General features: G+C 39.1%; 1 protein-coding gene across 1 annotated transcript in view; it reads left to right on the plus strand.

The window, feature by feature from the left end:
• Nucleotides 1–23,200, plus strand: part of kon (chondroitin sulfate proteoglycan 4-like protein) — a 330,650-nt gene that overhangs the window by 257,298 nt on the left and 50,152 nt on the right. Inside the window, exon 12 of the mRNA XM_068227423.1 lies at nt 22,554–22,746. Coding sequence (XP_068083524.1) covers nt 22,554–22,746 — 193 coding nt within the window. The remainder of the gene's footprint in view (nt 1–22,553; nt 22,747–23,200) is intronic.

Genomic DNA, 23,200 nt, shown 5'->3' on the forward strand with positions numbered 1-23,200 from the left:
TCTAGGTTAAGACTGGTTAAGTGTAAGAAAGGGAGTACATCCCTAACTTTGCCAGGATAAATAAAACATATTACTTACTTACTTTACAAGGGGAATTCCTCAAGGCAGTATTATTGGACCTTTATGTTTTCTTCTATATATATAAATGAAATGAGTAAAAAAGTGGAAACAGAGCTAAGGCTTTTTTGCAGATGATGTTATTCTGTGTAGAATAATAAGTTACAAGATTGTGAGCAACTGCAAAGTGACCTCAGTAATGTTATGCGATGGACAGTACGCAATGGTATGATGATAAACAGGGTTAAAAGTCCTCTGAGTTTTAATTACTGCGTTGATGGGGTGAAAGTTCCGTTTTCGGGATCATTGTAAGTACATAGGTGTTAATAAAAGGAAAGATCTTCATTGGGGTAATCATTAAATGGGATTCTAAATAAAGGTGCAGATCTCCGCACATGGTTATGAGGGTGTTTAGGGATTGTAATAAGGATGTAAAGCAGAGGGCATATAAGTCTCTGCTAAGACCCCAAATAAGAGTATGGTTTCAGTGTATGGGAACCTCACCAGGATTACTTGATTCAAAAACTGGAAAAAATCCAAAGAAACGCAGCTCGATTTGTTCTGGATGATATCCGACAAAAGAGTAGTGCTACAAAAATGTTGCAAAGTTTGGGGTGGGAAAACTTGGGAGAAAGGAGATGAGCTGCTTGACTAAGTGGTATGTTCTGAGCTGTCAGTGGAGAGATGGCACGGAATGACATTAGTAGTTTGAGTGGTGTCTTTTTAAAAGTATGAAAGATCACAATATGAAGATAAAGTTGGAATTCAAGAGAACAAATTGGGGCAAATATTTGTTTATAGGATGGGGAGTTAGAAATTGTAGTAACTTACCAAGGGAGTTGTTCAATAAATTTCCAATTTCTTTGCAATCATTTAAGAAAAGGCTAGGAAAACAACAGACAGGGAGTCTGCCGCCTGAGCGACTGCCCTAAATGGAGATCAGTAGTGACTGATGATGACCTCAACTCGGGTTGAAACTAATCCCATATCCATGTATATGTATAGATGTAAATACCCTAATTGAGTGATTTAGTAAATAAATTTGCATTGATTAGGTAGATCTAACCCCATACCACAGAAGTATTTTATTGCAAGAAAATGTAGAATGATGAAGGCTAACTTTCTTTCTTTTTCTTTCCTTTCTTTTTATAGTGGACTGTAACTATAGTTATAGTTTTGACGTAGTTAATCTATAACTGTTAGGTTCTTCAGTCTGTCAAAACTAATTTATGATTATATCAAATTTAGTTTTTTAAAAATGCCTGAAAAAGAAAACATTTTCAGATATAATCTGTTGTTAATTGTCAATGCATTGCCCCGCATTGCACTCCTAAGTAGATCAGTGAGGGGAGAAGGACCCCATGAGGAGTATTTTATTACTAAATAAATTATAACATTTCAACACTTATTGGAAGAGTGAACACATGTCTTAACATAAATGGTTTCACACCTCTTAATAATATTCAACAATTCATAAAAATAATAATTAAAATTATGTACGCTTCTGTCGTGTAGTGATTAGTGTGATCGGTTGCCACCCCCAGAGCCCCCAGGTTCAATTCCCGGCTCAGCCACGAAATTTGAAAAGTGGTATGAAGGCTGGAATGGGAATGAATATTTGCTTCAATTTGTCAGGTTTTTTTTTTACAATCTGCTTTACATCACACTGACAGGGATAGGTCTTATGGCGACGATGAGATAGGAAAGGGCTAGTAGTGGGAAGGAAGCAACCATGGCCTTAATTAAGGTACAGCCACATGAAACCATCTTCGGGACTGCTGACAGTGGGGTTCAAACCTACTATCTCCCGAATGCAAGCCATGATCCCAACCGCATAGTTAACTCGCTCACTCCACAAAAAAAGACATTTGATGAATACCATGCTGGTTCCATATTGACTTTTTTGTTAATGGAATACTATATTTTTTCCACCATACAATATTTAGGGGCAATTGAACAGTGGAAAATATATAATACTCTATTTCAAGGAAACATAGTAAACATAGTAAACATAGTAAACATAGAAGGCATGACATTGAATAAAGAGGCCATATTACAGAAAATATGCCACACACACACACACACACATGCAACATTCTTTGTGTTCAGGAAACTCATAAAAGTAGTACACAAAACCAACCAAAAGTACCCACTTATTGCCGAGAGACCTCACGGAAAATATGGCAGTGCCATTTTTGCAAGCCCTGAACTCAATATACTATCAACCTCCGTTTCTGAAGATGATGATATAGAACTGATATCTATAGAATTATCAAACTGTATGATAATGTCAGTTTATAAACCACCAAATGTTCCATTTCACTTTTCCCAGTCTGTTAATCTTCTAGGAAGTAGGATCCATTTTGTTATGGCATACTTCAATAGCCACAGCTCCATTTGGGGATATAGAGATGACAACAAGGATTAGCTGTTATAAATTGGGCTGAAATGAATCACTTGTCTTTAATTCATGACAGCAAGCTTCTACCGTCCTTCAATTGTGGCAGATGGAGACGTGGATACAATCCTGATATCATATTTTTTAGTGATATCATATCCCATCAATGTGTAAAGGAAGTCTGTGAACCTATTGCTTGTACTCAGCACGACCAATTAAGTGTCAGGTGCGGTTAGACCTCAAATAATACCCTTTCGAAGAAGGTAAAATTTTCAGAAAGCTGACTGGTATAACTTCACCGAGAGTCTAGATGAAGCGATCTTGAACTCTGATCCAAGTTCAGAATCATGTGATGAGTTCACTGATGCTATCAAGAAATGTTCACACAAGTCAATCCCATGTGGTTGCAGAACACAGTACATACAAGGTTTAGATCCTTGTGCAGTAAAAGATCTGGAAAAGTACATTTCGCTTTTTGAAGTGGATCCTTTTACTAAAGAAACAATACAGGCTGGCAATAAACTGATAGCGACTGTTGGTAAATTGAAAAGGGGACGTTGGATTAATTTGATGGAAGAATTGGATATTACAATTGGATATGTCGCAGAGCAGCATGAAAGCCTGGAGACTACTAAAACGTTTGAATAATGACCCCACCAAGGCATCTGTTCATTATAATGTATCTCCAAATGAAATCGCCCATCAGCTTTTGTTGAATGGCAAAGTTAAACGCAGAGCTAGACCACCAAAATTTCTAAGGAACATTGAAGTTGAAACCTGTGAAATATCCAAACCTTTTGTTTTTGAAGAGCTGGAAAATGCCACCAAGATGTGTCAGAACAGAAAAGCACCTGGTCTAGATGACATTCTAATAGAGCAAATTAAACATTTTGGAAATGCTACCAGAAAATGGATACTCCAACTCTTTAATAACTGCCTGGAGCGCTGTCACATTCCAAAAATCTGGAGGAAGGCAAGAGTAGTTGCTATCCTTAAACCTGGCAAGGACCCTAATGACCCTAAGAACTTTCGACCAATCTCCCTTTTGTGTCATCTCTACAAGATCTTTGAAAGAATGCTTCTTAATCATCTTGCGCCATCTGTGGAGCCTTTCTTAATCTCAGAGCAAGCTGGTTTTAGGCCAGGAATGAACTGTACTGCACAAGTAGTAAACCTAACACAGTATATAGAAGATGGTTTTCAAACCCAAAAAATCATAGGAGTAACGTTTGTAGACCTTTCTTGTGCCTATGACATTGTACAACATCAAATCTTGTTACAAAAACTGTACAGCCTTATAAAGGATTTCAAGCTTACCAGAATTGTTGCTGCCCTTTTACAGAACTGACGATTCTTTGTAGACTTTCAGGGTCAGCGAAGTTGATGGAGAATGCAAAAGAATGGTCCTCTTCAAGGAAGTGTGCTAGCTCCCTTACTTTTCAATATATTTACCAACGACCAGCCACATCCACCTCATACTAAAAGCTTCCTATACACCGATGATCTGGCCGTGGCTGCTCAGAGTGAATGCTTTGAAAGAGTAGAAAACAATCTCATTTCAGCATTGGATATTTTGTCTCACTACTATGAGACCAATAATCTCAAACCAAACCCATATAAACTCAAGTATGTGCTTTCCATCTGAAGAACAAATTAGCCTCAAGGAAGCTGCAAGTGAAGTGGAAGGACAAAGTTCTAGAACATAATTACACACCGAAATACTTGGGTGCTATTTTGGATTGTTCTCTAACTTACAGAGAGCACTGTTCAAACATCAAGGCAAAGGTCTCCTCTCAGAACTCCCTGCTCCATAAAGTGACAGGTTCAAAGTGGGGCGCCCACCCTCATACGTTGACAAGAGGCTTAGCACTTTGTTACTCAGCAGGGGAGTATGCTAGTCCCGTTTGGTATAAATCCACAAATGCCAGAAAGGTCGATGTTGCCCTGAATGAAATATGCAGACATATTACAGGATGTCTGAAAACATCACCAACAGACAAATTGTACTCCCTTGCAGAAATAGCCCCTCCTGAGATCAGACGCGAAGTAGCTGCAAATGTGGAGAGGTTAAGGGCTTCTACCAGCTCAGCCCACCCCCTACATGGACACAAACTACCACCAACTTGATTAAAGTCCAGGAACAGTTTTATGCACTCCTCATCTCCAACTAGTGCAGACGCAAGGAAGACCAGACTTCTACTCTGGAATCAGAAGATCCCTTTTTATCCAGAATGCTTAAAATTGGAGGAAAAGCTTCCCCCTGGTCATGAAGAAACCTGGACTACTGAACAGACTAAGACCAGGCTTTGGAAGATCAAAGGACAATATGAAGAAATAGGGCCTCCTGAAGGGCGATCAGACCCCATACGAATGAGGCGTGATACAAACGACAAGGCACCTTATTAATTGCCCTCTATGCCCTGTTAAATTTACAGAACTTGATCTGGCACAGGCCAGTATCAGTGCTGTTAACGTGGCCAAATTCTGGGCCGATATTTTGTAAATAACTGATTAATTTTATGTAATATTGTAATTTAATATATTTTATCTAATTTACATCTGTAATCTATATTGTGCTTCTGACACGAATAAATTAAATTAAATTTTATTAAGCAGTGTGTTCTGAGCTGTGGAATGATATTAGTAGATGAATAAGTGGAGTTTTTAAAAGTAGGAAAAGTCATAATATGAAGATGAAATTGAAATTCAAGAGGACAAATTGAGGCAAATATTAATTGTAGGAAGAGGAATTTGTCATTACATGTAACTCTTCCAATCTTCTTGAACTAATGTACTAATGTACTGCATTCAGAAAGTCACACAAGTTTCTTTGTTTCATCTGTGGAAGAGGTAGGTCGGTCGGTCGGTCAATTCTCTTCCCAGCCATTCTTCTCTCAAGAATATTGCAGATGAAGTTGCTGTGCCATACAATATGACCAATGAACTTTCTTTTCATGGTTTCACTGAAGAGGCTTCTCTTGTCTCCTACTTGGCAGAGTACTTCATCATTGCTTTGTCTTTTCTGTCCAGCTTGTGCAGTTCATTTTCGTCCATGTCCACATTTCTCCTGCCTCTAGCCTTCCATTTTTCTTGTTTGTTTGTTCAGTGTCCCAGCTTTTACTCCCATAGAGAAGAATCAATCAATCACTGCTGATATGCATTTCAAAGAAATTGGAAATTTATTGAACATCTTCCTTGGTAAGTTATTCCAATCCCTAACTCCCCTTCTTATAAACTAATATTTGCCCCAATTTGTCCTCTTGAATTCCAACTTTATCTTCATATTGTGATCTTTCCTACTTTTAAAGACACCACTCAAACTTATTCATGTACTAATGTCATTCCATGCCATCTCTCCACTGACAACTCTGAACATACCACTTATGATAAAGATGTTGATTCCCATAGGCAATCTGAAATATTTGTTCTGAATGAGTAAATTTATAATACCAATATAGTTGGTCCGTTATTGGACATTATAAATTTTCCAGCTAACTTATTCCTGGTATATACGTTATGCACTAGCCATGCGTCTTGGAGGGTGTGCTATTTACCAACTGATGAGCCCAACTTAGTACCCTGGGGCAAAATGCTGGCAACCAGCAATTAGTTAGCTGGAAAATTTATTATGTCCAATAACGGACCAACTATACTGGTATTACATACCACTTAGTCGAGCAGCTCGTCTTCTTTTTCCCAAGTCTTCCCAGCCCAAACTTTGCAACATTTTTGTAACGCTACTCTTTTGTCGGAAATCGCCCAGAACAAAATCGAGCTGCTTTTCTTTGGATTTTTTCTAGTTCTTGAATCAAGTAATCCTGGTGAGATTCCCATACACTGGAACCATACTCTGTTTGGGGTTTTACCAGAGACTTATATGCCCTCTGCTTTACAACCTTACTACAACAGCTAAACACTCTCATAACCATGTGCAGAGATCTGTCCCCTTTATTTACAATCCCATTTTTGTGATTACCCCAATGAAGATTGATTGATTACGCCAAACAAACATTTAAAATAATCATTAATATTTTAAACTAATTGTTGTACCTCTTATTGATGGGACAGTCATTTATCATGAATATGATTACATTTTTTTCATCCTTCATGTTGTTTCTTCCTTCCACTGGTTTTTTGTGATGTACTCACTTCCTGCCTCTCTCTGGCCCTTTGTACTTTTACCTTTTTTTTTTTTTTAATTATTGCTGCTCCTGAATTGATCTCTCCCTTCTGGTATAGAAACCAAATATGAGGTTAATATTCAAGAAGATTTGCAAAGCCTTTAAAACATTGCTGGGATGATCTCCGTGAAGTCGGTTATCAGCTTTTAGACTTTCATCCCCCCTGTGTGTGAGGATGATAGAATACATCCATAGTATCTCTTGCCTGTTATGGAAGTCAACTAAGAGAGGACAAAGGGGCTTTCATCTTGGGAGCAAGGGTTGACAATCATGGGTTCTCTAGCTGAGTCCAGCATTGCTTCCACTTACTCGAGTCATACTCTTCACCTTCATCATTCCTATCTGACCTCGATTTACAAGGCCTAGGGAGTCATTTTCACGCCCTTCATGGCCCCTCATATTCTTTTCCGATATCTTCATATTTTAAAGTGTTAAAGCTCTCCCATTTTCCTTCTGAATAGAGTTAATAGAGCATAGTTGCCCAGTTGTACTTTCTCGTAAAATAATAATCACCACCACTTCACCTCTTGAATTTTCTCAGGTCTGCCGCTGATTTTTCCTTATATTTCACTGCATTAGGTGTATAGAACTAAAAAATTTGTAAATATTATTCTAAATAAATTTTGTCAAGGGCTATTTTCATGTAAAATTAACAGTGAAAGACATACATTAAGTTTTTTGTTTTGGGATCCCTCTGAACCCTCATTCCTGCAGAATTTGTTTGAACAATATAAAGCTAAGTTCTTACTTGTCCACGTCTGAAACTTAAATATGTAGCAAGTTCCATGAAAATCCACTCTTCCATTGTCCCATGATTCTGGAACAGATAAAAATTAAACTAAACCCAACATTACTTGTTATGTCTAGCATAAAAACCTAGTACAGTAAAACGAGCTCAAAGCAAAACTGGAATAAAGCAGAAACTTGTCCATTGCGGAATATTCTCCCAGTCCTGGTGAAGCTTACTGTGTTATAATGTTCTTACTTTTGTATAATTCGGTATCTCCTCAATGTGGAAATGAAAACAGAAACAAAAACTGTAAGAACCCTTTAAAATCTACTTGTACAATGTCAGTGGCGGCTCGTTTGGGAGGCGCTAAGGCGCGCGCCCCCCACGGGGTTCCATTAAATTAGGGAATTTTAATCTTAAATGTTAACAAGCGAAATATTTTACTATTATTATCAAGGGCGCGAGTTGTACTGTACTGCGGCCCGATGCGCTGCTGGCCCGGCGCAGGAGGGCGCTCTCTCAGAGCGGACCAAATACTCCGAGTCTCGCTTGACTGGCCTTGAGGGAGCCAATCAGAGGCACAGTAGAGATGCGCTGTTCTAACGGAGATTCCGGCGCGTTTCTGCCGCGGCCCATGGTTGCAGCCAACCTACCCGAAACATTGCTGATTTGATTTCTATTTAACAGGGGTCAGTTTGTGCCATTTCTCTCCTAAAACTAGGAACTATTTTACTGAGGCACTTACCTGAGTTAAATGTGCCGGTGTAGTCTTGTAGTTTTTAGGATTATTAACCAACGAAACGAGTAACGACTGTAACTACTGTCTCCTCGCACTTGACTCATGTTGGCCATACTCACTGGAGAGCGCGATGTTTAGCTGTGTGTTGATGAATGATCTCGTGCGGTGACTGTGACGAGGTGAAATTAGGAGAAAGGTTGTGATTTATATGTAGGCGTAGTGTTATGTTTGCATTTCGTACAGTATGATTACCATCGAACATATTAAAGAACTAACGTTTTCTTCTCTTTCTATCGAGAAGAAAGTCGAACTGAAGGAGTGTGGTAGGCCGACACCAGACTTCTCGTTGAAAAGACCGGAGACCAAAGGAAATGAAAATAGAGCTTTCCAAAGACAAATTAATTCTCCTGACGTATATAATAAGAACGCGCGGATATGTGGAAGTGATATCTCAGAAACCTTTTACTGCATTCCTTGCCTGCTATTCTCCCGTTCTGGGAAAGGAGATAAATGGATCACCACAGGGGTGATATCAATAGTACCATGGACTTTGAAATGCTTGGTAAAGTCAATGTCGTGTCTTGTTTGAGTGATCACTACAGCGAAACTATTCGTAAACGTAATTCGATCGTGGACAAGAACAGGAAAATGTTAATAATAATAATAATAATAATAATAATAATAATAATAATACAAACAAAAGCGGACATGAAGAACGCACAAATTCAACCCGAAGACATTTTGAATCGAAACATATATAGAAAGAAAATTGACACGTGGGAAGTTACTCCAGAGAATGAAGTACCAAAAAGAGCAGGTACCAAATGGACGTAAGAAAGGAAGAGGATCTTTAGTCAACAGATAAAAGCATATCATAAATAAAGCTTCGTGTGTTCCAAAAGGGACCATTCACGCATAATAATAATAATAATAATAATAATAATAATAATAATAATAATAATAATAATAATAATAATATATGCATTGCACCGTATAGTGTTCGAAGTGTGTATCTTGATGACGTGGTTTGAAGAACTTGAGATATATTATGGAATTATGAAACTAAGGCGCGCCCCCCAATGCTCATATCCACGAGCCGCCACTGTACAATGTGAAAAATATTAGGAACTCATGATACTTGTGTATTTCTGGTGTTGGTATGATCAATGTCACTGTTGGATAAACTGATGCATGTGTTTGAAGAGAGTGATAATACAGATTGTGGAAAGAATGAAGTGCTTGAAACATGTCGACAATATACTGCTTGTGTCAAGCAAGAAACATTCCCTGCGAGGCAGAGAACTTCATTCAAAGTGATGAACAACTTAACAACACACTATATTTTCAGATCGGCTACAGCCTGTCTAGCAGTGAGAAAGGCTAAGAAAGAGGAGAAGATGGAAGAAGAAGGAGACAAGCAAGAAAATGAAGATCAAAACAAGATTCAAAGACACGAACAGGCCCACAGTGCTCTTGTGATGTAAAGCAATTTGCCGTTACATATAACTCTTCCAATCTTCTTGAACTAATGTATTCATTCAGAAAAACATGATTAGAAAGAAGAGGACACAAGTTTCTCTGTTTGATCTGTAGAAGAAAGCTTAGTATTGTGAAGTATTGTATAGAGTTTTACAATGGAAATAAGTTTAAGGAGCATGTATCCAGTGTTCTGAAATAATGTAATATAGTTTCGTGATAGTGCCAAAATGATATACTGTGCCCTGGTGGGGGTGTGATAGGCGTCATTCAATTGTAATTAATTATTGAGGAAAATATATTTCATGTTCAGAAGCAAGAATATCTTACTTTACATATTGTAAGTACAGACCAGGCCGAGATGGTATTGTGCAACCTGCCACAGACTGTTGTCTCCACTAAGATTAAGAAATACAATGGCCAGCAGAATTAGAATTCTCAGAAATTGTAACAGGGGGAAGAGACAGGCATGAGTTATTTGAAAGTCAGTACAAGGGTTTCAGAGCCGGGGGCAAAATTATAGTGCGATACACCAGATGGGCCGTGTGCAGACTTCCTAGAAATGACGTCAGGGGAACTCCAAGGTACTAGCGAGAGCTGAACGCAAAGTTGGTATTTAAAGAAAAAAATATGAAACTTCTCAGTCCCGCGTGAGCTTGGACCAATCGTAAAATTCGCAAACCAGAAGCAGGTATGACAACTTTGTATTGTAAGAAGCACTGTCAACGTTAACTCCACGGATTAAATTTATAGAAATAAGTGGATTATCAGTTCGAGATAAGGTGAAATTTAGAAGCCTAACCATATAATAAAAGTTATTGATTGAGGGAGATTGACTGGTGTAATTCTGAAAATTCATGGACGCTATCCGTTGATTGGCTGCAGGCAAGAAACGCTACAAAAGGGTGTGAAATCCTAGCCTGAGATACAGGAGCTAAATTCACGATTATATCAATTACCAGCGAACGATATTATTTGAGAATTGGCATAGAGCTAAAATAACATATAATTACATCAGTGGATCTCAAGTTTAAGCCACTGGCTAGGCCGCAAATAGTGGTATGAGGATATTGGAACTTCCTGCCCTAATATGACCTCTCATGAACTCGGAGGAGAGGGGAGTCGAATATAAATACGGGGTCGTGGAGACGGAGGTATCTGACTTGTGAAGAGTTGTTCGAGCCGTTACTACGCCAGGGTGCGTACTGACTTGTGATAAATTGTTCATGCTGTTACTACGCCAGTACGTATGTGTAGTCACTCGTGGAATATTGTTTGAGGCATTATAATGTTACATAGCACGGTGAACCATGACGTGAAGTAGTCCATATTACAGTCTTCAACAGTATACCAGCAGGAGTTCGAATATATACAGAACTCATTAAATCAACACCTACGGATAGGAGTGTGAGGTTCCATATCAAGAATAGGAAGTATGTTATGTGAGAACAGTCGTGGGTGTTCGACGGAATTTCACCAAGTAAACAGTCAATTAATAACTGATACCTGGTCAGCTACGTGAACATGAGACGGGAGAAATCGAGTGCGCGCCGGGCCGCTGAAAGTGATACCAAGGTATTACGTGTTCCTAGTGTCCGGGAAAGGAACGAATAATGTATATTTACATTAAGTGGACTAGATTAAAAGCCAAGAGTGTTAAATTTATATGTTAAAGTTAGAGTGTAAATTATTACAAATGCAAAGGTTATTTGTTTTGTTTTTATAAGATTTAAAATGTGTAAGAATAAAAAGTGTCAAGGATTACCTCTTCAAGCTGGCATGAATACCAGTAGGATGCAGTGCTAAAACTCGGATGGGGCTAGGCTCCTCGTCTGGTTTAGCAAACTACAGGCTGAGATGAGTACCCCTTAATATATATTTGTAGATTGCTATCGTTAGTGGGAGGAAATCATATTCTTCTATTATGGTAATTTGATTGTGAAACGAACTGTTTCCGGCTCATATAAATTCAGAGATAGATAAACAAAGGGACAAATTAATATGTACACAATTAGATCAAGCAGCCATCATAATTTTGATTATTTAATAGAGTAGAGTAGCATTGATTTGTTTATTCAAGTGCTTGAATTGTTTGAAATTATATGGAGCACGTTTCACGTAAAGATAAGATTAATATTCATTTTCGAAGTGCTCAAATGTGGTTTTCAGTTGTCGGAAACTTTATAGATATTAAGGCATGTTGTAAGATTATCCAGAGGTAAAGCATGCCAAGTGATTTTAATGGTTGTGGGACGGAATGAAGTCCATTGAATTGTCTGTAATTATCAATAATTATTTGTGCCGCGAAGTTTCGCCAGTGGACAGAAATATAATAATCAGTAAAAGTATCAGAGTGATAAATGAACATGGGTAATGTGTAAATGCGTGTTTATAGTAATGCTTTGTGAATAATGGCACGGGCCTAAGTTGATGGAATGATTGCAAGTTAAAGTAATTTCAATGTGGAGATGACATGTGGCGTGTATACTTTAATTCGGGCAGTAAACTTGATTTTAACCTTAATTGTTGATTTAACGATTTTGGACTCCATAATAATCATAAATATTTGTTTAAAAGTGATGGAGGCACTTGCATATAATGGTCACGCTATGTTGACAGCCCAGAGTGGTTTGAGCCAAATTTTGAGATCGGAAGTCATGCGGGACGAAAATCCGGCATGAGGTGAGAATTGACCCGTACTGTTTTTGCTGATGAAATAGATATATCTCGATGCTTACGTCGATATAATATGCCGATTCGGTGACATGAGTGGCAGGAGTCCACGCACCGAAGATTAATGAATGAATTAAATGTTTGAAGAGTTCCAGTAGAATAAATGGACTTCAAAAAGAAATGGAAGGAATAATTTAGCACTTGCAGAGATTGGAGGTATTTGCCCAACTGCAAGGTGCCATGGGAGTTGAAATTTGTCTTGGGAGGACATGGTATTCCCATAAATTACCGACAGTACGAAAATAAGGTTGCGGGTTCGAATACCTTTATTATGTCCCGAGCAATATGAAATCGGATCTTGGTGGTTCATATTTGGGAGTTAACATATTTGACTAAGTTCTAAAGATTGAAATTAAAATATAAAATTTCGAAATAATAATAATTATAATAATAATAATATTCCAATGTCTTAATTGATTAAGTGCCAAACTAGATCGGAATTGCAAAAAGGGGTTATGCGTTAAACATAATAATAGGTAACTGCCATGTAACAATTAAAATTAAAATATAGAATTTTCAAACTAATAATAATAATAATAATAATAATAATAATAATAATAATAATAATAATAATAATAATAATAATTAGGGATGTGGCGCCCCCATCGCCCAGTGGGAAACCACTGCAATCAGCCACTCGAGTACTGGCGGGAGAACCGAAGTATGGGTTATGGAGGAAATGCCATCTTGAGTCGAACACCAGGCTCTCTCTAAGGCTTACAACATTGGAAGTAACTTGGTCGATGTAAAACTACACCGACCCCAAACTACAAGTTTTCAACTGCAAAGCATGGAGGAAAATTCAACAGGAAATTGTACCCCAGGTGGTAACCAATCCACCGTCGCCTTGAGTGACGCAAGCAGGCCTTCGGATTCTGGGGAGCCTGCACCTACAAGCAAGGAGGTATCGGAGACTCCTAGGAACAAAATCAGCTACAAACACTGAAATTATTTTGTTACCTTCAATGCCAACTGCCTCTTGAAAGTTGGTAAACTCAAACATCTTACGGATGTCCTCTCCCATCATGAAATCCTAATTACAGCAATTTAAGAGTCAAGGTTTACTGATGAACATGCGTTTGAATCACAAGGTTATAGAATCTTCAAAGGGAAAACTGGCAAACGTGTGATGAAAACTGTTCCACACCTTGGTACAGGATTTATTGTCAGTAGGAAAATTATTGATTCAGTCACTGATTTCAGTTCTCCTAACAGCAGGGTCTCGATGCTTAGCTTTCAGAGTATGAACAACGTACACACGCTTGTGAACGTACATGCACCAATCAACCAGGCAAACAAGAAAGACCCAAAGGAACAGACAAATTCTGGGAGGACCTGGAAGATGTTATATCAAAAATTCCTGACAAACACTTGGAGACTTCAATGCCCAGATTGGCAAAGAAAGGAAATTCCAAAATATCTTTGGAAACTATCCAGCCCACAGACGAACCAACCGAAATGGGGAAAGGCTTATAGAGCTTTGTAAGGCATTCAACAGCCTTCAAACATCTACCGAGAAAACAAAAGACATGGATATCACTAAATCCTCACTTGGGAGAATTTCAAATAGATCATGTTGCCGTTGCACGAAAAGCAACACAAGAGATCCAAAATGTTAAAGTCCAGAGAAGTGCTAACCTTGACTTAGACCACTATCTATCCAAGATCAAAATTAAGCTTCATCCAAGAAACACCAAAAGAGTTAAGAAAAAGAAAACTAGCAAATTTGATACAGAAAAGCTGAAAACCAGCGAAGAATACACCCAGAAACTTCAGTCTTTGGACACAGAAAATTGGGAACAACTGAAAAATGCCATTGTTGAAATGGCTGAGGAGACAGTATTGCTAAAGAAACCAAAGAAGCATCCATGGTGGACTCAAGAATGTGATGAAGCCATAACACAAAGACAAATCGCTTGGCAAAGATGGAATTCCCTGAAGAATCCAGAAAGATATGAAGACTTTCTGGAGGCTAGGAAACATGCAGTGAAAGTGGTCCGCCAAGTAAAGCGCGCATTTGACAAAAACCAACTGACACAGATCGAGCAGGACTTCAGTAAGAATAATACTAGGGATTTCTATAGAACCTTCAAAAGCAACCTCACCAAGTACACCCCACCAAGTCTACATTTCCGAGATCACAATGGAAAAGTTGCCTACAACGACAAGCATAACTGCCAAATCTTGGCTAAATATTTTGAATCTCTTCTTAACTGCGAAGAACCAGAATCAGAATTCACCTTTGAAGAATCCAGACATCCCAACCCAGACTCTTCTCCCCCCACAAAAGAGGAAATCAAACAGATAATTACATCATTAAAGAACAACAAAGCATCTGGAGAAGAGGCAATAATTGCTGAACTCTGGAAGTCTGCAGGTGAAAAGGCGATCGATAAACTAACTGAGATCATTCGTGAGATCTGGGAAACAGAGAAGTTCCCAAATGATTGGACAGCAGCCCTGATTCATCCCCTACATAAGAAAGGTGACAAAACAGATGTAAGCAACTATCGCGGCATCTCCCTTCTCTCAGTAACATACAAAATTCTCTCCAAAGCCCTTAAAACTCGGGCAGAAGAGCAACTTGATTCACAGTTGGGTGAATACCAAGGAGGCTTTAGAAAAGGACGATCTTGTGCAGAGCAGATCATGAACCTTAAGTCTGTCCTGTCGTACCTAAAATCCAGGAATAAGAATTTTGTAGTTACTTTTGTTGACTTCCAAAAAGCCTACGACTCCATAGATCGACACACACTCCTCCGCATTCTGAAGGAAATGGGCTTAGACAACAAAACGAGAGCTATCATTTAACAGACCTTAACCAGCACTACGTCCAGTGTGAAATTCAGGGGAGAAATTTCGAACGTCTTCGAAATCAAGACTGGTGTTAGGCAAGGGGATAGAATATCACCACTTCTCTTCAATTGCGTTCTGGAGAAAATCATTCGGGAATGGCGCAAGGAGATGTGCAAGGAAGAGGTTGAGAATGGCCTTAGAATAGGATATAAGAAAGATAATCTTATCATAGACTGCCTAGCTTTTGCAGATGACCTAGCGATCTTTTCTGATTCCCTAGATACTGCTGAAAAAGAAATTAACTAGCTGAGAATCCAAGCAGCAAAAGCTGGCCTCCAAATCTCTTTCCAAAAAACAGAGTTCATAACCAACATCAAGCCAGCTCCCAGAGAGCTCATTGTGGAACAGGGAAAAATCAAGCAGGTGGAAAAGTTTAAGTACTTAGGCGAGTGGATAGTACCTAACAACTCTGAGAAAGAAGCAATTATGTGCAGAATCAACAAGATGGAGGTGGCATATCAGCTGACTAGGAATGTCTACAACAAAAGATCAGTGTTCATCAATGCCAAGCTTAGGCATTATTGTTCGGTTGTACGCCCGGAAGCACTGTACGCAGCAGAATGCCTTGCAATGAACAGAAAAGGTCTGATGGAGAAGCTAGAAGCTAAAGAAAGAAAAATCCTGAGAGAGATTCTTGGACCAATCAAAGAAAATGGTGAGTACAGTAGGGTTGGGCACTATGTCCCTGTTTCGGCACAAGGTGCCAGTGCACAGTTATGTTCCGCTGTTCCAGAACACCGAGTGTCAATTGTTCCGAAACATTCTCAAGCGAGCCGGAGACACTGACTCGCTGTCCCATCAGAAGCGCCACTATGCACTTCACTGCCTTTCGCCTACTAGTTGAACTGTGCAGCGGGCGCATGGGACGCGCGACTGTAACTGCACAGTGTAGAGAGAACTTCGAGAGGCAACATTACATGGTCCGCGCCAGTGGGAACTGGGAGTGTGCCTGTACGGAACGTGCTGTGTGATGTGTGCCTGTGTGTAGTTATGGCCATGGTCCATCATAAAGCTGCAGGGAACGTGAACGAACAGTCAGAACACTGAAATTCGCGCTCAATAATCACGTTAAAGGCTGCTTTTAGGTTAAGATTTTTCCGGTCAATATAAAATACACATAACACGGTTACAATGGCAGTGCAGGTGTTTAAAAGTAACCAATTCAAGAATATTTTCACCAGTTGAATGTATTGGCCTGTATTGTGAGTAATTAGTGAGTAATTCATATCTCGAAAATTTCCCTCAACACTTACTCGGGGATTGACGTTAAACATTAATTTGGACTTTAAGGAAACTTTTAAGCCCAAGAAAAATATGGGTCGTTGCTTTGGAATTAAAAATATAACTGGATGAATACATTGTTGTACTTTCGTACTGTTAGGCCGGGCGCACATTGAGAAGCAGTTGGGCGCAGAGCAGGGAAGAGCAGAGCAGAACAGCGCGAAGCTTACGAAATTGCGAAGTGGACGTGAGCGCACATTGCCACGCAGGGTCTCGTCGGTTTTCAGAAATAACATGTTTTCTTTAGACTCTGTGATACTGGGGCATCCAGTATAAAGAGGCTCTTTTTTCTTTTTCTTCAAGCAATCGCGATTTTTCTCATTTTGTTAGTCATCTTCACAATTTCCCTTGTGCTGATGGCAACGCGGTTATTCAGCTTAAGACAATTGCAATAGAAACAACCACCTTCGCCAGTTTACAAGACTGAACAATATTTCTATGTTACCGATGTTCAGCGTTCATATGGACTAAGCAAAGAATTTAATTCATGATTATTTTTTATATTTTTTACGTCGCACCAACACAGATAGGTCTTATGGCAATGATGGAATAGGAAAGGGCTAGGAATGGGAAGGAAGCGACCGAGGCCTTAATTAAGGTACAGCCCCCCAGCATTAGCCTGGTGTGAAAATGGGAAACCACGGTAAACTATCTTCATGGTTGCCGACAGTGGGGTTCGAACCCCCTATCTCCCGAATGCAAGCTCATAGCAAGGCGATCCTAACCGCAAAACCAACTTGCATGGTAAATTCATTAATAGGATTACAGTGGGGGAGAGGGAAAAATATGTATTTACAAATGTACTGCTAGATTTTCATCTAGTTGTCACAAGACACAAGATACTAAAATCAATCAACATTGACAATCTGTTGTGAACGCATTTGCATTTATATTTGACAAGACATGATGAATGATTTTCCGTATTTATCTCTTCACATAAATGTGATGGTGGATGACGGCGACGGAGTCGGCGATGATGCTCTCCATAATCAGCATTAGATCTATGTCTTAAATTCTATACGTTGCGAGAACTTGGGTCACGGATTGTTTCATAGATATATGAGGATTACATTCTTTTGTTTGCTGTTTGTTTAACGTTGCACTAACATATCAAAGGTTTTCGGCGACGGAAGAAGGGTGGAAGATTGGGAAGGTAGCGGACGTGGCCTTAATTAAGGTACAGCCCCAGCATTTGCCTAGTGTGAAAATAGGAAACCACGGTAAACCATCTTCAGGGCTGCCGACAGTGGGGTTTGAACCCACTATCTCCCGAATGCAAGCTCACAGAGGCGCGACCCTAACCGCACGGCCACTTGCTCGGCGGATTACATTTTAGGCCTTTCTCTAAACTACCTTGTTACGCAGCGTGAATAAAATGATTTATAGCCTAGACTGTAGTACCTTATTCCCCGAATTTACATACCGATTTTCATTAAATTCTGTTCAGCCATTTTCTCACGTACATACATACATACATACATACATACATACATACATACATACATACATACATACATACATACATACATACATACATACATACATACATACTGCATTGCAGTTCACATGATTCACATTGTACCTACAAAACATGGTGAGACTGAATGGCTGTGGTAATTTTCTCCTCCATTTCTTAACTAACTGCGTGACACGTGCGCAGGAAACTGTATTTCGAAGACTGCGCGTGGTAGGCGGAAGTAGGTGCAGAACTGGCCTGCTCTGCTCTGTCCTGCCCTGTCTGTCAACTTGCGATGGTGCAATGATTTGTGTGGATTACAAAAATCTGCTCTGTGCTGCACTGCTTTAGCTGCTTCGCCTGCGTCCCAATGTGCCTTATGCTCTCTGCACTTCGAATTCCTTCCCTCTCAACTTCCATTTACTTTCTTCAATATCTCGAAAATTTCCCTCAACACTTTATCGGGGATTGACGTTAAAAATTAATTTGGACTTTAAGGAAACTTTTAAGCCCAAGAAAAATATGGGTCATCGCTTTGGAATTAAAGATATAACTGGATGAAAAAATGTTGACACTCCAACACAGGGCGGCACACAGCCGGTATCGACAGGCAGACAGCCAAGGCCAACTAATCTATGTAGTACGGCCTTGGCACATGACGTTCGGTTCAGGCACATTCCAGCTGAAGCGGAGCATGTCCTGTTGCCTCTCGAAGTTCTCTCTAGGATGCAGTTACAGTCCTGTGTCCTGTGTCCCGTGTCTTGGCACTCTGTACCGAAACACTCCGCCTCAAGTTCCTAATGTTGCGGAACAAGTGAATGTTCCGGTCTGCCCAACTCTAGAGTACAGGAGATGACACAACAGCGATCTGTACCAGCATATGGAGAGGATAACGGACACGATTCGGAAAAGGAGGATTAATTTTTATGGCCATATAGCACGCATGAGCACACATAGACAGACCAATAGGATCCTTTCCTACTTTCTTAACAAGAAAACCAAGGGACCCTGGTTTATCGAAGTTGAAAAAGACCTTCAAGAAAAAGGAATCACACTTGAAGACATCCAGAAACGTGCTCCTCTCCAGAAAAAGCTCCAGGGATACAAGAGGTTCCAAGAAAGGCCAAAGTTGAAAACAGGCAAGAAGTGGAGTGATGAAAGAAAGGAGGCTCACAGAACGAGAATGCGTGAGTACTGGGGAAGAATTAAAGCTCAAGGATGCAAACGGTTGAAATAACGTGGTCCACAGCAGGCCGAAATGAAGAAAGAATAATAATAATAATAATGTGAATAAGAATTTATTATATTATTTCTGAGAATAATAATAGTTGTGGGAATTGAAATTGAAAATTAGAATTTTCAAACTAATAATTATCATTATTATAATAATTTAAATAAGAAGAAGAATAAGAAGAAGAATTTCTTAAATTATTTTTGATAATAATAATAATAATAATAATAATAATAATAATAATAATAATAATAATAATAATAATAATAGTGAAAAATGAAATTGAAACATTAAATCAATGAGGATTACAGGTTACGATAATCATGATCTCTACCACTACTACTACTACTACTACTACTACTACTACTACTTACTTTCAAGTTAAGGGATCGAAGAAGCTTAATGATATCACGAAAATGGTGTGGAACTATAATTGGGAAACTTTTAAAATTGCAATCGAGTGGATGTCACAAACTGTAGATACAGTGCAACATACTCTAAAAGATGTAACTGCTGTTCTTAAAGATGCTTGTAGGACCAGCCGATTGAGGGGATCTACAAAATATAAAACACGAGTCCCTTACTGGTGGAAAATGCTGGTCAAAAATGCTTTTAACACTGCTTCTTGGAGCATTATTTTGAGAGAACTTCATAGGATGAACATTTCTCAGTATCTACAACAAATAATCGTTAAGTACTTCAAAGGACGAAGAATACGATTTCATGATTTAGAAGATCTTGAAATGAGTGCTGGCATTCCACAGGGATCTGTCCTAGGACCCACCTTGTGGAACATTCTATATGATGGTGTCTTACGCCTGCAGCTGACAAAAGGGACAACATCTATTGGTTATGCAGATGACCTTGCAATAGTGGTAATAGCAGAGAATGTAGAAGAACTGACCTTCCGAGTAAATGAATCACTGAGATGAGTTAACCTTTGGATGGTAAATAATAAGTTGAGATTGGCTCCACATAAGACTGAGGCTGTAATTTTGAAAGGTTCCAGGAATTGGAAAAATGTCTGTTTCTTATTAAATGATACAGAGATTATCCCAGGAAAGTCTGTACGATACCTTGGGGTTCTTATTGATAGGAATTGCACATTTGGTGCACATGTGAAGGCAGTAACCCAAAAGGCAGAGAAGAAGGCATCGGCATTAGCCAGACTTATGCCTAACATCGAGGGACCATGAACAGTTAAGAGACAGATTATGTGCTCTGCAGTATATTCCATTTTACTTTATGCTGCACCTATCTGGCACAATGCACTCAGGAGGAAGATTCACCGAAGAGCTATGGAAAGAGTACAGAGGAAAATGCTGCTCAGAGTTACCTGTGCATATCGAACTGTTTCGACAGCAGCTTTACAAGTTGTAGCTGCCAGTATTCCCATTGACCTCCTCGTTGTAGAGAGAAAACTTTGGCATGAAACGGGTGCAACTATATCTGCTGAAGAAAAGAAAGCCTCGAGGAACCAACTCTTACTAGACTGGCAAGACCGATGGGATGGCACAACCGATGTTGGCCAATGGACAAAAAAGCTAATACCCAACATAGGAGACTGGCTTAAATGTAGACATCGGCAGGTAGATTACTATCTGTCGCAGATCCTGACAGGACATGGAAGATTCGGCGTATACGCCATGAAGATGGGAAAGACGCAGGGAGATGGTTGTCGGTACTGTTCTGAAAGGGATACAGTAAAACACACTTTTTTCTACTGTGTTCGATGGGAAGAAGAACGAAGGAAAGCCTGCCAACAACTTGGCCGACGACTCACGCCAGGGAATCTGGTTCAGATTATGTTAGAGAGCCCGTCTGCCTGGAACACAGTAGAGGCAATGGCGACAAGCATTATGGGGATGAAGGAGAAAGAAGAGAAAGGAAGAACTTATACATCACTCCATTCTGATGTCATGCCGACAAGCAGTTCCAGAATGGTCTACTACTACTACTACTGCTGCTGCTACTACTACTACTACTACTACTTTAATTTTTTTTTTTTTTTTTCGGATGATGATGTTGAATGATACTAGGGAAGTCAGCTGGCGAAATAACGTAGTAATGTCAAGTTGTTGTAAATAATAAGTTGATATTTGTAATGTGACGGCAAATCCCTACATCTGGACCATTAGGTTAGAGTCTCTTGGTCGTTTCCTTCAGTTAACGATTAGCATATCTTGGTTAGGAACCCGGGAAGAGTTTTGTGGTGTCCCGGGTTGGTCTCATCTCAATAAAAGTGGAGGCGATGACATGATTCATGTGATCGCGCCTACTTGGCCAACAGGTAATTGGTCCATGACAACTGACACCTTCAGAAAGCAACGGTTCCACCACCCAAATGGATGGGTGGTCAAAAGTGTAAAATATTATGTAAAATTTTCAGGAATGATTTGCCAAACAACCGGCAAATTAAGGGTCAACGAATTTTGTTGTGTGTAATTTTTTTCAATTTAATAAAATGCTCCTTTAGCATTTGCAAGGAAACAGTCCCAGGTTCTTGTTCTTGTAGCATAGTAAACCCTTGGTGACCGTTTAAATATCCGTCCCCATTCCTAGGACGGAGCCTTCATATTTTTCCCTTTGATCTGATTTAAAATATTTTCTATGTGCTTTTTTTATGATGAGCCTTAAAGTTAATGATTAGAGTGTCCCGTTCAACCCTGTAGTACTGATTGCATGGCGCCCATACATTTAATTGGAGATCTTATATCTTCATAATTTTTTTTATTGTTTATTAGTTGCGATAGATTCGGACCGTAACACCCCCTGAGATAAATGCTGGTTGGGACTCAGGCTTTGAGCGGGTACAATACTGTGTATAATATTTTATAATACTGTATACTGTCTTATGTTTTGTGTAACGGTGGTGGTGACTGGTGTTTTAAGGCAAAAGAAAGCAATGTTTTGTGTAATGCAAAAACTTGTCTACTTCGGAAAACAATTTTGGTTCCTTGCAATTCCTCTTTGAGCAGTTTTTACTGTATCAGGTTCATCATCCATCTCCCTCATCCAGTTCCCACCAAACTCGGTATCTGATTGATACTCAAAACTTACAGACTGAAAAATGATGTTTCATATATATATATATATATAGAGAGAGAGAGAAAGAGAGAGAGAGAGAGAGAGAGAGAGAGAGAGAGAGAGAGAGAGAGAGAGAGAGAGAGAGAGATTGAGATGTACTAATTCCCTGCTCCTGTTATTTAAGCATAATAAATTGATAGGAATAATGTGTTGTTTTAGAAACCAACGTCACACTAATTTCTTTTTTATTTGATACAATATTATATTATTCATATGAATAACATTTATAGGTATAGCAATTTGGGTATGAAAGTATTTTATGAAGTAGCTTCCAGGACGTCAGATCATTTTGATTCTGAACATCACCACCTGCTTGTTCTTCACTTAGTACCAACATGATGGCAGTGAGACTTTGAGGGACCAGTTTGTGGTGATGGGTCTGGCCGGAGAGAAGAAGAGTGCCCCCGCCACACTTAAAGTCCTCGTAACTCCCGTGAACGACGAGCCTCCTTTCCTTGTCAACAACACTGGAATGAGGATGTGGGAGGGATCCATATCCACCATCACATCTTCACAACTCGGTATGTGCAGTCCTTGGTTCTCTTCTAGCCCTTATCAATAGAGAGGTTTGAAATATCCAGAAAACCATAATTTGAAGTATTAGTTAAGTTACATTTAAAAATTTATTTTAACTTCCAAAATTAAGTTCAAAACTAAGTGTATTTTATAATACTAATTATTATTTATTTTTTAAATATTACTTAATTTATAATATTACTACAATAATTATATTTGGTTGTTGGATGCGCTTATGAATGGTTGGCTGTTGAGTGAGCTCTTGCATTATTGTAGTGATAAAATAGTTAAAACCTATTGAAACTGTTTAAATATTTTTGTGTGTGTATGTTTTTTTTTTTTCATTTAGTGCTATTTATATATTGGTGTTTAGTGCTTGTTGGTAGATATTGGGAGTAGTGATATTTATTTGAATTTTATAACAAGGAATTCAGTTGATGTTGGGTAGATTACATTTTC

The sequence above is a fragment of the Anabrus simplex genome, chromosome 4 (assembly GCF_040414725.1).
Source record: "Anabrus simplex isolate iqAnaSimp1 chromosome 4, ASM4041472v1, whole genome shotgun sequence".
NCBI classification, from domain to species: Eukaryota; Metazoa; Arthropoda; class Insecta; order Orthoptera; family Tettigoniidae; genus Anabrus; species Anabrus simplex.